This window comes from Anabrus simplex, chromosome X (genome assembly GCF_040414725.1).
Source record: "Anabrus simplex isolate iqAnaSimp1 chromosome X, ASM4041472v1, whole genome shotgun sequence".
Classification (NCBI taxonomy): Eukaryota; Metazoa; Arthropoda; class Insecta; order Orthoptera; family Tettigoniidae; genus Anabrus; species Anabrus simplex.
The window spans coordinates 190,391,456-190,405,341 of NC_090279.1; the positions used below are offsets into that span (position 1 = coordinate 190,391,456).

General features: G+C 37.2%; 1 protein-coding gene across 2 annotated transcripts in view; it reads left to right on the forward strand.

Annotated features, from left to right (window-relative positions):
- The window catches only part of LOC136886481 (phenoloxidase 2), a 127,290-nt gene that overhangs the window by 67,153 nt on the left and 46,251 nt on the right, over positions 1–13,886 (forward strand). For both annotated transcript variants that reach the window (XM_067159284.2, XM_067159282.2), the window contains exon 8: positions 8,580–8,744. In XM_067159284.2, the coding sequence (XP_067015385.2) occupies positions 8,580–8,744 (165 nt within the window). The remainder of the gene's footprint in view (positions 1–8,579; positions 8,745–13,886) is intronic.

The following is a 13,886-nucleotide window of genomic DNA, read 5'->3' on the forward strand; positions in this document are numbered from 1 at the left end:
ATGTTGCAGCAAGAGAGGCGGTTGACATATTGGCAGGTAGAAGAGACCCTCCACATCCCTGCACCAGCTATTCATTCAGTTTTACATGACCATCTCCATGTTAGAAAGATTTGTTTCCTTTGGGTGCCCCATTCTCTTTCAGAAGAACAAAGGGCACATCGAGTGAAATGGTGCCGAAAAATGCTAAAACAGTTTGAAAATGGGACTTCGCGTAACATCAATAGCATCGTTACAGGTGACGAAACTTTGCTTTATTATTACGATGTCCAACAAAATCCCAGAACAAGGTGTGGCTGTTTGAAGATGAGGATACTCTTGTGATTGTGCGAAAGTCAAGGTCAGTGAAAGAAAGGATGATTGCAGTATTCTTCACTAAACTGGGCATCCTGACTCGGGTTGTGCTAGAAACACAAAGGACAGTTACTGCGACGTGGTACAGCGAAACTTGTTTGCCTCAGGTCATCCAGGCTCTTCAGCAGCTCCGTCCAAGGTCACGGCTCAACACTTGGCTCTTGCATTACGACAATACTCCAGCACATCGTGCTAATGTAACAGTGGATTTTTTTGCCAGATCAGGGTTGACTGTGCTTGATCACCCTCCATACAGTCCTGATCTTGCCCCATGTGACTTCACACTCTTCCCAGAAGTGAAGATGAAGCTGAAAGGGCGGCGTTTTGCATCTGACGAGGAGCTTCTGGCAGCATGGGAAAATGTAACTGAAGAAAAGTGGCAGAGTTGGTTCAGTGACTGGTTTCGACGTATGGAGAAGTGTATTGAGTGTGGTGAAAATTATTTTGAAAAAGTCTAAAGCATTCACTCACGTTGCAAAACTTTCCTAGTGTCCTTTGTATGATCAAGTTAGTTATTTAGTTCGTTGTTGGATTCCTTTTCTCCCTTTGTGTTTGTCCTGTGTTCATAGTCTTTTACCTTATGTATCAATCTTTATCCTTTTATCTCTTCTGTTTTCATACCTATCTAGCTTTCTCGTTGTCCCACACTTCATACGTTTGTCAAGATGGCCTCCCAATGAGTGTTGATGCCTGAATCTCGTGATGAAGCTGGGATGCAAAAATGAGTTCATCGGGTGCTGAGAAAAAATGAATGGGGAAGAACTGGGTTGATGAGGAGAGAGGCAATCTATCTCAAGGTGGCGCATTGTATGAGGATGTGGAGGTTGTCCTTGACCTTTTGAGTTGTGATTAAAGAATTCAATCCCGGCCTTTATTTCTAATCCCGGGATTTCGGGATTACACCTGGTCAATCCCGGGATTGAAGGTTTCAAATTTTTAAAAAAGAAAATCTTACAGAAATCAGCTGTTTAATCAGCAAATTGAAATTTGGACAAAATCAACATATTTTACAGTATACACCTAGATAATCTAATCACTCTAACTAGTCAGACTTAGAGTCTGACTAACCAGATTTAAAATCACTCAGTCTCTATGTTAAAATTATTCTTTTCCAAGAGTCAGTGAGGTCTCTTTAAATTTACATAAATATAAAAAAAACCTTATGTAACAAACTATGCAAATAAACTTTGGAAATTAACAACAGTCTCTCTGAACGTAGACTAAATAGACAACTTTCATGTAACAACATAATAAGTAGGTAGAAATTTTCTTGGCAAAAGGTATTTAAAAATAACACTAATCAGTCACAATTCACATTTCTCGTAAATATAAAGAAAACTAATTTAATAGGAACATTCTAATCTCTCAATTAAATAAACAATCTGGTTTTTCATCAGGACTTTGCTCGGACTTGAAAATATATATGCTTTATTTCATCATCGAACACCAACGCCACATTGTCACTATGAGGATTTTGTAGGTAGCATAATACGCCACTCAACTCATTTCTTCAGCGATCTTTCATGCACTTTTGTAAATGTATCTTGAATTTAGAAGCCAATTCGGAGCTATTCTCATTTAACTGCTTAAAAAGAAACTTAAGGGCAGCATCAGCTCTGCATAAATTTGCATCAGTGCGACAGAGTGCTTCTACTGGAGCCAAGACTTTAATGATTTCATCGATGAGCTTGAAATCAGACTCTTCCAACTGCACTGGATTATTCAAATCTATAAGCGCCTTTTTGTTGCTAAATTTCAGGAAGGCAAAACGCTCGAGCATAGTGTAGAGGCTGTTCCATCTGGTTTGGCAATCAAGCAGTAAACTTACCTCCTTGCCAAGCTCTATCTTCACATATTTTTGAAGAATTTTATCACTCTTCAAGGACGTTCTTTTGAAAATAAGAACTACTTTGCGAATTTTTATTACATCCTTGATGTTCTGGTCATTTCTCAAATCCAGGCAATTTTCTGTTTCTTCAAGGTCTAATCCTGATTCAAGATCAAGTCTATTTTGCAAATTTTAAAAAGTGATGTCATTCTCAAAAATCCTAGGATCCAGAAAACGTAATCCCAAAAACTACAGGATTGAAAAGCAGTCGGAATTACAGTTTTCGGGATCCCAGGATCATATCCTCTAGTTGTGATGCTTGCCCTTTCTTCTTTTCCATTGGTCTCCCTTCCAGTTCTGGTTTGTTGTGTTTATCCTATTACAGGTTCCTACCTTTTATTTTTAACAACATATGCTATTGAGCTTCACCTAAATAGAGATTTATACAGAGTGTCCCAGGAGGAATGGTCAGTATTCGGGGATATGACAGGAATGCTTATTTGAAACAAAAAACTTTGTATGGACATATGTCCTATTCTGAATGGTAGAACACATTTAATGTACATTTGTTTTTGGGCTAGTAGCACACAAGTATGTGTCTTATCCACCCAAACTCTTTGACATTTTATTCTAGCCATAACTACCTCATTGCTTGCAACCTGTTTGCTCGTGATGTCTTCCTGCCATTAAGCTAGCTCGTTGAATGCGTAGTGTTCCTTGGTGTGTTGTGTAGTGTGAGGGATTGAGGGTGTATCAGAGAGAAGCATTGGTTAACTGTGTTTGTACATGTGCTGGCTAAAATGCCACACATCTGCAGTAATGAAGAATATGCAGATGTAGAGTATGTTTCCCACAAAGTTCCCATGGTATATCACTTTTGTCAATTGGAGGTAAAATTCTTGCAATAATTCTATTAAACCGGCTTTGAGTTATCTCAGAAAGGATTTTGCCTGAGTCTCAATGTGGTTTCTGAACATCCAGAGGCACAACAGATATGATCTTCTGTGCTAGACAACTACAGGAAACATGCAGAGAACAACAGCACAACAGCAGCCTCTCTATATAAATCTCTATGATCTGGAAAAAGCCTTTGATTCAGTACCAAGATCTGCTATGTGGAAAGCATTGAGACATTTTAGATGAACGTTATGTGGAATTGGTTCAAGCTCTTCTTGATGGCATGTCTGGACAAGTTCTTCATGGTAACTCCATATCAGATTCATTCCCGATCACTTATGGATTGAAGCAAGGCTGTGTGCTTGCTCCTACACTCTTTGCACTGTATATGGCTGCCATGCTGCATGAATCATCTGCAAATAACTTAAGCATGGAGATTAAATTTTGTTTTGATAGAGGCCATTTCAATCTGGCAAGACTTCGCTCACAAAGATGTACTCTGGTTACCCGGGTGACAGAACTGCAGTATGCTGATGACACCGCATCTCATTCTCTAATCGATCAAAAATCAAATCCCATCCATAATCTTAATGAAATCCAAGAAAAAAACGAACATCCTGGTTGACACAATAATCGAGAAAGATTTTAAGAAAAGCTCAATTAAATCTATCCTGCAGTCGCTTAAGTGTGGTCAGTATCCAGTATTCGGGAGATAGTAGGTTTGAATCCCACTGTTGGCAGCCCTGAAAATGGTTTTCCGTGGTTTCCCATTTTCACACCAGGCAAATGCTGGGGCTGTACCTTAATTAAGGCCACGGCTGCTTCCTTCCCACTCCTAGCCCTTTCCTGTCCCATCATCGCCATAAGACCTATCTGTGTCGGTGCGACGTAAAGCAACTAGCAAAAAAAATTAAATCTATCACAACAAGCATTACTGGTCTGTCCTCCCATACTTCCACTCACTCTCCTTCCCCTCATCTGCCATTTCTCCCACCCAACGCAACATCAGAATGGTTGCCAGTCAGTGTGTAGGTCAACACTGACCCAACCTGATCTACACAAGCACAGGGCTGGAGGAAAGAGGATGTGAGTAATATTTTGCAGTCCCTAATATTATCTTTAACCTCTACCTCATTTTTTTATTCTCATACTCTGCTTTTTATTTCTACTTTCAGATCCTGGCTATATTAGTGTTCTCTGTGATGCATTACAATGGATCTTTTATAAACTTTACTCCATTTTCCAGAAATATGAGAGATTTGAGCTGCATCCAACTGTCATTCACTAGTTTTCTTAAGTATTTCCTCCAGCTATGTAATATTGTACTGAATACACTTGAACCCACACTATATCAATTTATTTTGTCCAAGCTTGAATCCATGTACATTTTTAACAGTTTTCCATTGTACATGTTGAATATATATTTTAATAGTGAAGCTATGCAGGTTTCAACGTTAACTCCCATTACATTTGTTGACTGTGTTTTATCTCGAATTCCTATGTATCACTGTTGTTTTTTTTTTTCATATGTCTTTCTTCTTTGTTATTTTGCTGATGATGAACTCTAAGCCAGATTGAAACATGTCCAAGGTATTTTAAACTACTATGTAACCATTTAATATATGGCAGAAATGTATTGAATAGGTGGACCTAATATAATTGAATTCTTTTAGAATTTTGTTTTAGATCTTCAGGAATCTTCTTTTGATTTTTATGTTTACCTTTTTTTATCTGAAGGTCCAATTCCAGTTCCCCTTACTTTGACTTGGATTACAGTGTGAATCATCCTTTCTGTTATTCCCAAGGTATTTATTAAGAACATTTTGATATTCTTACCTTTTTATCATTATTCATGAGATAAAAAGGGCAGTTAGGCTTTCTTGGTTCTGCGGCAGATATGCGGTGGTATTTTAGAATAAGTGGTTCAGTGCATGAAATCAAGAAGTCCCGTTGGTGCTGTAGTGAGCATAATTCCCAGTAGCGTTTAAATAGCTGGGATCTGAGGTTTTCTGTCAAATTCTTTGAACAAGATAGAACACATCTATCTTTACAAGGAGGGCCTATTTTTCGAGACTCAACAGTTTTCCCTGTTCTTGCAGTGTAACTTTGCCCTGATTTCTTAAGTAATCTATTTTTTTTTTACTTTTTTCCAATATAAAATATAAAATACTTCATGTTCCTTTTTTTTTTTCCTCTTTTGTTTTCATTTATTGTTTTTGTGTCTTTATCATTAATAGCTGGGGTGTCACTAGGCCTATGAGGGGCTAATGGATCACTTGAATCCTCACTGCTTGAATCTTCGCTACATGAAGGTTCATATTCATCACTAGAGGCAGATGAAAACAATTTTTCAGAGACTTCAGAGTCACCACCAGGACTGGAAAAGTATTTACGTTGTTCAACTTTTCTTGAACTAACTTTAGTTGAACTTGCATAACCAATCACCCAATCTGATTGTTCTTTTTACTTCTTTAATTGGTGAATCATACAGCAAATTTGTTGGGTGTGGATTTTCATTTTTACACTTATTTACTAGTGTCATTGTGAAATCATTTCGTAAAATTGATGGCTGTTTAATTTCTGTTCCACCTTCATTTGTTGCGCCTCTGAGTTCTTTCATTAGCTCATTACTTTTTTGTATTTACTTTTTCTTTCTCCTTCATTATCTCATTTGCCAACTGCATGATTTTTTTTGATCGTTCACCCATTATTGGCCCTACAAGAAAACTAAACTGTATAAATAACCCTTTAATGTCAAAGCCTTGAATTACCAATACATTTTGCACAAGACTTTACAGTGCATCCATGTGCACTTGACCACTTTGGGTAAAAATTGTCTTGTCTAGACTTCTGATTCTGTGAGCTAATCGAAACCGGGACTTTGTTGATAATTTTCAGGCCAATAATTTTTTTCGGTTTAATAAATTTTAGCCAGTGTTTAGTCGTTTGGTCATTGGTTAGTTGTTATAAATAACAACAAATAGAATTTGGTGTATTTGTTTACAATGAAAAACGTAAACAAAGTCAAACTCAACTACCTGTTATTTAAATGAAAACAAACTATTATAAAAATGATTTTAAACCAATTCCAACCATTGTCATAAACAATGCTGTCGCAACATTCAGAAAAATGAGTGGCGGGCAAATTATATATACAGTACATAAAATTGAAGGAAAGTTGATAACGTTCACAAAAACAGCACATTTTGAACTCATATATATATAAAAGTAATAAGTAGCACGACCTATGCAGTTTGGAATATCGAACATGCTATGAAATAAGTGAAAAATGATTAAATAATAGGTTATTCAGGTCAACAGTGACATTCAGTTACACAGTATAATGCATGAACTTCTGGGTTAAACGACGACGTAAAGTACAGTTATAACAATAAGAGTTGTGGTAAATCATAGTAATAATGACACAAAATCACTTTCGTCGTTGTTGCACTTGAATTGTAGCTGATAAAGCGTCAGTTTGTATTTCACTACAGTTGCATCACTGTTCCTCTAGCAAGCATATCCTCTTGTGCAGTCACTTACTCAACGGGCTCTTGTCGCATTGTTCTCCTGACTGGAGGGGGCAAACAGCTGATGTTTCAACAACACAACTACGCTCTAGCGGCCAAAAGTCGAAATACAATTACATTGTTCTACCGTACGCTTTAAGGCTTTGTGATACCATTAAGCATTAAAACTCAATTACTCAAATTTACAGTTACATCATTGTTCTTCTGAAACGGTGATAGTATACATAATTCTTTTAAAATGTTACAATCTGGGTGGAATGGAATGAAATAAAATTGTCTTAGATTATTGATTTTTTTGCAATCCATGATTACCATTCTGCTGACAAGCTTCAACTGGTGCGAGAAACGAGCTACTAGCTCGCGTGGGTAGCCACTAGTTGTTCCATAACCGCAGCCTCAATGTGTTGGAGTTATTCTTTCGAGGTAGCTCTGAAGAGTCCAAGTTCTTTGTATTTCTTTGGAGATTACAACATGCTGTCTGGTGTAATGATGGGGTAATCAAATACTTTTAATAATCCAATAACCTCCATCCGATTATTTAAATAATAAGATAAATAATCGAGTAAAATAATCAAATGAGTTTCAAATATCATTCAGTTGTAGTGATGACATAATTGAATACTTTTAATACTCAAAAAACCTCCATCCGATTTTAGATATTCTAATAAATAGTTGAATTATGGGGCATGTTTTTTTATGTAAGTACCGTTGTGAAATACTTTTATATTACTAGAACATGCAATTCATTTTAATTATACAAGTTCAAAATGTGCTGTTTTTGTGAATGCTATCAGTTTTCCTTCAATTTTATGTATATATAATTTGCCTGCCACTCATTTTTCTGAATGTTGAGACAGCATTGTTTATGACAACGGTTGGAATTGGTTTAAAATTGTTTTTATAATATATTGTTTTCATTTAAAAGCAAGATCGGGACTGTATGGAGTTGTTCCCAGCGAAATGTTGTGATGAGGTCTTGGGTTTGATGAGCCGCATGTGGGCGAGCATTGTCATGAAGCAAAAGGATGCCCTTACTGAGCATGCCACGCCTTTTGCACTCAGAAAATGAATAACAGACCAGAATTCGCAGTCCGCGGGACTCTCGATCGGCGAGGCCATTTCAAATGCTTGCCAACAAACGTTCACAAAGGCGACTATTTCCATAATGGCGTCTCAGCCTTGCCAATAGATGCAGGCACACAGCGCGCATGCACGGAATGCCGACCGCAGAGCTGCATCGGCAGAATATCAAAACGATACTTACTTGAAAACATGCCTCGTAGTTTCAAATATCATTCAGTTGTATCGCATAGAATATTTGGATGCATCATGAATCAGTCTTTTGGTTTGAGTGTGTCAGATGGATAATCAATTGAAATAAGAGAATAGATGAACTGTTATGAAAAACAGACATACACCTTTTTCCAAATGTTGAAGCTAAATGAGTAAATGAACTGTCTTAATAACATCACTTTTAACTTGATTATTTTGAAAGCATTCACTATTCAATTGCCTCATTCATTTGAATGCAGTTCCAAATGAATAATCCAAAACATAATCAAATAAAAAGTTCACTATTCGATTGCCTCATTTATTCAAATGGAGTTTTGGATGGATAATAAAAAATAATCAAATGCAAAAAAATATTGACTATTCGATTTCCCCATTCATTCAAATGGAGTTTTGAATGAATAATCAGATGGAAAAAAATTCACTGTTCGATTACCTCATTCATTCGAATGAATAATAGAAAAATAATCAAATGGGAAATATAATTGAATACAATGAAATAATCAAATAGGCGATTGTTTTGTATTCTTTTATCCCATTACTAGTCTGGGGTATATATGTTGGCAGTTGTATTATTTCTTTGAGTGTGGTCCTTATTAGTACATTAGCACCTGAGAGAAAGTCTTCTTGTATGACTTAGTTTGCAAGTTATGTATAAACCTGATTCCATGGCTTTCTTTCAGGAACAAGGCCAGTCCATTGCGCTCTCTCCTGAGACGGGAATAGATATCCTGGGTAACTTGGTGGAGGCCAGTCTCCTGTCCATTAATCCCAACTTTTACGGAACACTTCACAACTTAGGCCACATGGCCATTGCTTATATTCATGATCCGGATAATAGACATTTGGTAAGTTGAATGACTGGTTTCATTTATTCCATGTATTTTATTCATTAATAGTCAGATACACTAATTGTTATATTTGCTTACTGTGAAATTTTTTGAGAGGTTGGTTTTATCAAGATCCTTGTCAAGGTAATCTCTTAAATCATCAAATGTTTTCGAAACTGACTTTCAACCTATTAGATCGTGTTACGTACATTTAGTACGTGTTGAAGAGATGTTAAATACAGAACAAAAATGGCCAACCGGACACCAGTGAGAACCAAACCCACAACCTCCCCCAACGCACTCTACAGTGTGATGGCAGTAGTGCCAGACCTGTAGCTTAGATCCTTTCCAACAGAACAAAGATGGCCTAGGCCACCATAGCTCAATTGGTAGAGCAACCGATGCGAAATCGGGAGGTTGTGGGTTCGGATCCCACTGGTGTCCGGTTAGCCATTTTTGTTCTGTACTTAACATCTCTTCAACACGTACTAAATGTACGTAACACGACCTAATAGGTTGAAAGTCTGTTTCGATTACAATGCGGTCGTGAAAATTCAATATTCATCAAATGTTTGTCAAATTCAAGATTTCACAAGAATTCTTAATACTTCAAAAATGTCCTTGCAGTACTTGAGAAGACTTGAAAGTGAATCAGAACATGTTCTAATCGATCATAGAATTGCCAGATCTTTGACAGAATTGACCAATGGAATTCAAGCATTAACAGTGCGCGCTAGGCTGCTAGGAATGCTGGGAATCGATACAACATAAATGGCTTCGTCTTCATGACTGAGGGTTGTTGTTGTTGTTGTTGTTGTTGTTGTTGTTGTTGTGTGTGTGTGTGTGTGTGTGTGTGTGTGTGTGTGTGTGTGTGTGTGTGTGTGTGTGTGTGTGTGCGTGCGTGTGTGTGTGTGTGTGTGTGTGTGTGTGTTTTTTTAATTGTGAAGCATAAGTCACATCCCTGCCTATATTCAATTGGCTGCATAGAGTATCACAAGGAAATGAATAAAACAGCAGCGTACAAGGAGATTGCATGAGAAGTCTCAAAGAAATGGACAGCTTTTATAATTATTTCCAAAAAGCAACCTTTAAGTAAACACTATCAGCATTACTTATTCATTCACAGTCAGTTTTGGCCAACTGTGCACCGCGTAAATAACTCTTCATGAACTCAGTTTTCTGTGGTGCAAATGTTCCTTCTTTCTGTTGTTTTAGCTTCTTTCTTTTCAGCTGTCTTCTATAATAATAATAATAATAATAATAATAATAATAATAATAATAATTATTATTATTATTATTATTATTATTATTATTATTATTATTATTATTATTATTATTATTATTATTATTATAATATAGAATTCCTAACATGTTTTCATGTAAAAGGATACAAATATCGCTGGGGCTGTACCCTAATTAAGGCCACGGCCGCTTCCTTCCCATTCCTAGGCCTGTCCCATCGTCGCCATAAGACCTATCTGTGTCGGTGCAACGTAAAGCGAAAAAAATATGCAAATTTCCATTGTATTGCTATTATTTTTATTCAATTGATGTGTATAACTGCAAATGATATGTCAGTAAACACATTTCAAAAAATATGTTAAAGATAACTGCATCATTCTTTTTCCCATATAAATTATGCTTCATTGCATGTTTCTATTCTATCCCACTGCAAGTCCAAGAACCAAAACTGCTGCCTTCCTTTTCTTCATAATTAAACAAAATGCTATCAAACCTTGCCGAATCTTTCCAAATCTTGTCAAACCTACAGTAATATTAAACAACCTCTGATAAGATTCAACAATTTTGTGTGTGAAGTATTGAACTGAAAGAAAAATTTGATGGTGTACAACAGGCATTAAGCAAGGCAGCATATTGATTAGTATCACTTCTTTGTCCTATGTCAGTTATAAAGAAAATGTGAATCTACAGGGGCCCCAGAAATTGTTACGTAAAAAAGGTAAATGGCAAGGAAATGAAACCAAATTTGAATATGGCATACCTGTAGGTGTGCAAAATGAAAGTATATCACAAGAGCTGCTGGAAATTACCTCTCCCAACTTTTATACACAATGTTGCTAGCTCGTGAACGTGGCTGCCAGAACCTTGGGTGTCCCTGCCTGGATTTCACGGTGGTTATTCTCACATAACTCATTGAGGGTGCATGATTTGATCGTGTACACCGTTGCTTTAAGGTAACCCCACAAGAAAAGTCTGGTGGGATTAAATCTGGTGACTTTGGGGGTCATAATCCTTTTGAAATAACGCTGTCAGGAAAAAAAAATTCCACCTCGGCCATGCTCACACGAGCAGCATGGTATGTTGCGCCATCATGTTAGTACCAGCTGAGTATCAGTTCTTGATCATCTTAACTGATTCACACATTCTGAAAACAGTTCCATGTAAAAAAGAAAGGTCTGATTGTGCACTGCTCTGGTAATGCACAGAATACACCTACCTTTTGTGAATGAAGGGGTTTCTTGACCAGTGCATGCAGGTTTTCACTACACCTTTAACGTGTGTTTAAGCCAGCCAGATAGTCAGGACCATTCCTCATTCATGAACCATGACAGGACTTTCCACTGTTTTTAAGGGACATAATTTTAAGTCATCCCCATGAGGGTTTATATGTTTCAAATGTATCTTTTATGTACAGGTCCTACCAAAAGCTTAACACATTCAGTTCGATGGTGAACAACCATTGAGTTCCCAAAATTCTGACGCGTGCCACTGGTGGTGCACAATGTGGTTCGAGATACATGTTGCTTTATATTGCAGTCGAAGTTTAGTGCAAGGATATGGAGTAATGCTAGACGTGTCCTCCAGGGGGGTGCTAATCGAGCAACAACAGCAAGATGCCGCCCTACAGGGCCTCACAGCTATGACAATCGTGCAGCGAACTTAAATAATAGTCCTTCTGAGGACTCACATTCACATTCACACACCCAAACCTTTGGCTCTGTATTAACCATCTGCCAACTTAACATAAAAGGCATTAATAAGGCAAAAAGTGAATATTTATCGAAGATCCTTCATGAACTCTTCATGGATATAGTTGTACTCCAGGAAACTCCCACTGAAGATGACCAGCAATTGAAACATAGGGGACCGAGCTCGATAGCTGCAGTCACTTAAGTGCGGCCAGTATCCAGTATTAGGGAGATAGAGGGTTCGAATCCCATTGTCGGCAGCCCTGAAGATGGTTTTCCGTGGTTTCCCATTTTCACACCAGGCAAATGCTGGGGCTGTACCTTAATTAAGGCCACGGCTGCTTCCTTCCCAGTCCTAGCCATTTCCTATCCCATCGTCGCCATAAGACCTATCTGTGTCGGTGCGACGTAAAGCCATTAGCAAAAAAAAAAAAAAAAAAAAAAGAAACATAGGGGTTAAAATTCTAGGATACCAACTAGCGGTAGCAGTGAATGATCCTAAGTATGGCATAGCCCCCTTTGTCATGAATGATATAGCAAACTGTGAAGCAATGGAACACGTTACAAATGTAGCATTCTTCTCCTCATCTATAAAGGTAGATAATGTCGTGATTACTAACGTATATAAACCACCTAGCGTCAGCTGGCCAGAGCACAGAATGTTGGTACCTCCAGAAAACAGCATAATTCTTGGAGACTTCAACAGCCACCACACGCTATACGATAAGTGCGATGAAAATGGAGACAGGCTATTTGAATGGATGGATGCAAGAGATATTTTTCTAATAACACTTATATGTAAAATACATTTCAAATGATTGTCAAATGAAGCATCATAGCTAAATAAATAAATAAATTAGGATTGTATATATTGTGTACCACCAGTGCTACATGATATAACAAAAATAGGTGCACAGAAGGCTTGTAAATAACTGTCTCATCGTCGCCATGAGACCTATCTGTGTCAGTGCGACGTAAAGCAACTTGCAAAAAAAAAAAAAAAGCTGTCATTCAATCACCATTAATGTCCCACTCCAGTTGCCTGGGTGTGGTTAACAAGCTTCCTCCACTCCTTTCTGTCCTTCCACTTTTCCTGCTCCATTACTTCCACCACATCCAATCCAACTTCTCTAATGTCCTTCCATATCTGATCCATCCACCTTCTTCTTAGTCTTCCAACTGGTTTCTTAACTTCTCTTTCAATTCCCTTCTTGCTACATGTTCCTTTCCCGTTCTTTTTACATGTCCGAACCATCTCAGTCTTGCTTTATGTATCTTCTGTACTAACGGTTCTATATTTAGCTCTTTTCTGATTTTAATATTTTGAATTCTATCTCTTCTTGTGTTTTTGACCAATGTTAAACATTTCATTTCTACTGCTTGGATCATACTATCTTGTCTCTTATTAGTTACCAGCGTTTCTAGTCCATATGTTACAATTGGTATGAAATACTGTTTATATAAAGTTAATTTCGTTCTCTTGGGTACTTTGTCATCCCATAAAAGCTCTCTGACTTGATGATAAAATTTTGTACCTTTACTTAGTCTGTTATTAATTTCAGGGTTGATTTCATTATTTCCGTTAATAATGCTACCCAGATATGTAAACCGTTCTACATTCTCTAACCGTTCCCCATCTATTTTCACTTGGCTTCTCTTTTTCTCTTTTCCACAGTGCATGACTACAGTTTTCTTTTTACTAATTACTATTCCAAACTCCTTCAGATTTTCATTCCAAATGTCCAGTCTGCTTTGTACTTCCTTTTCCTCCCTTTCTCCAAATCAACACATCATCTGCAAATACAAAAGCATTCACTTCATCACTACACATACTCTGTTTTACACGTTTTATGATTTCATCCATCAATATAATAAACAATAATGGTGACAGTGCACTTCCTTGCTTGAGAGCTTTTTTGTATAAAATGTTTCAGAATCACCACTCCCCACTTGTACACTGCTTTTACTCTCATGATACAACATTTTTATCTTGTTCATTAATGATTTTGGTACCTTCCTTTTCAGTAGACTTTCCCATACATGTTTTCTCTTAACTGTATCATAAGCTTTTTCCAAATCCAAAAATACGAAGACGATTTCCTTGTTCCTTTCTAGATGTTTTTTCATTATCGTTCGCACTGTAAATATCATGTCTGTTGTTGATCTGTTCAGTCTAAAGCCATATTGTTCTTCCTCTAACTGTGTATCTGTTATATCCCTCAGTCTTTTG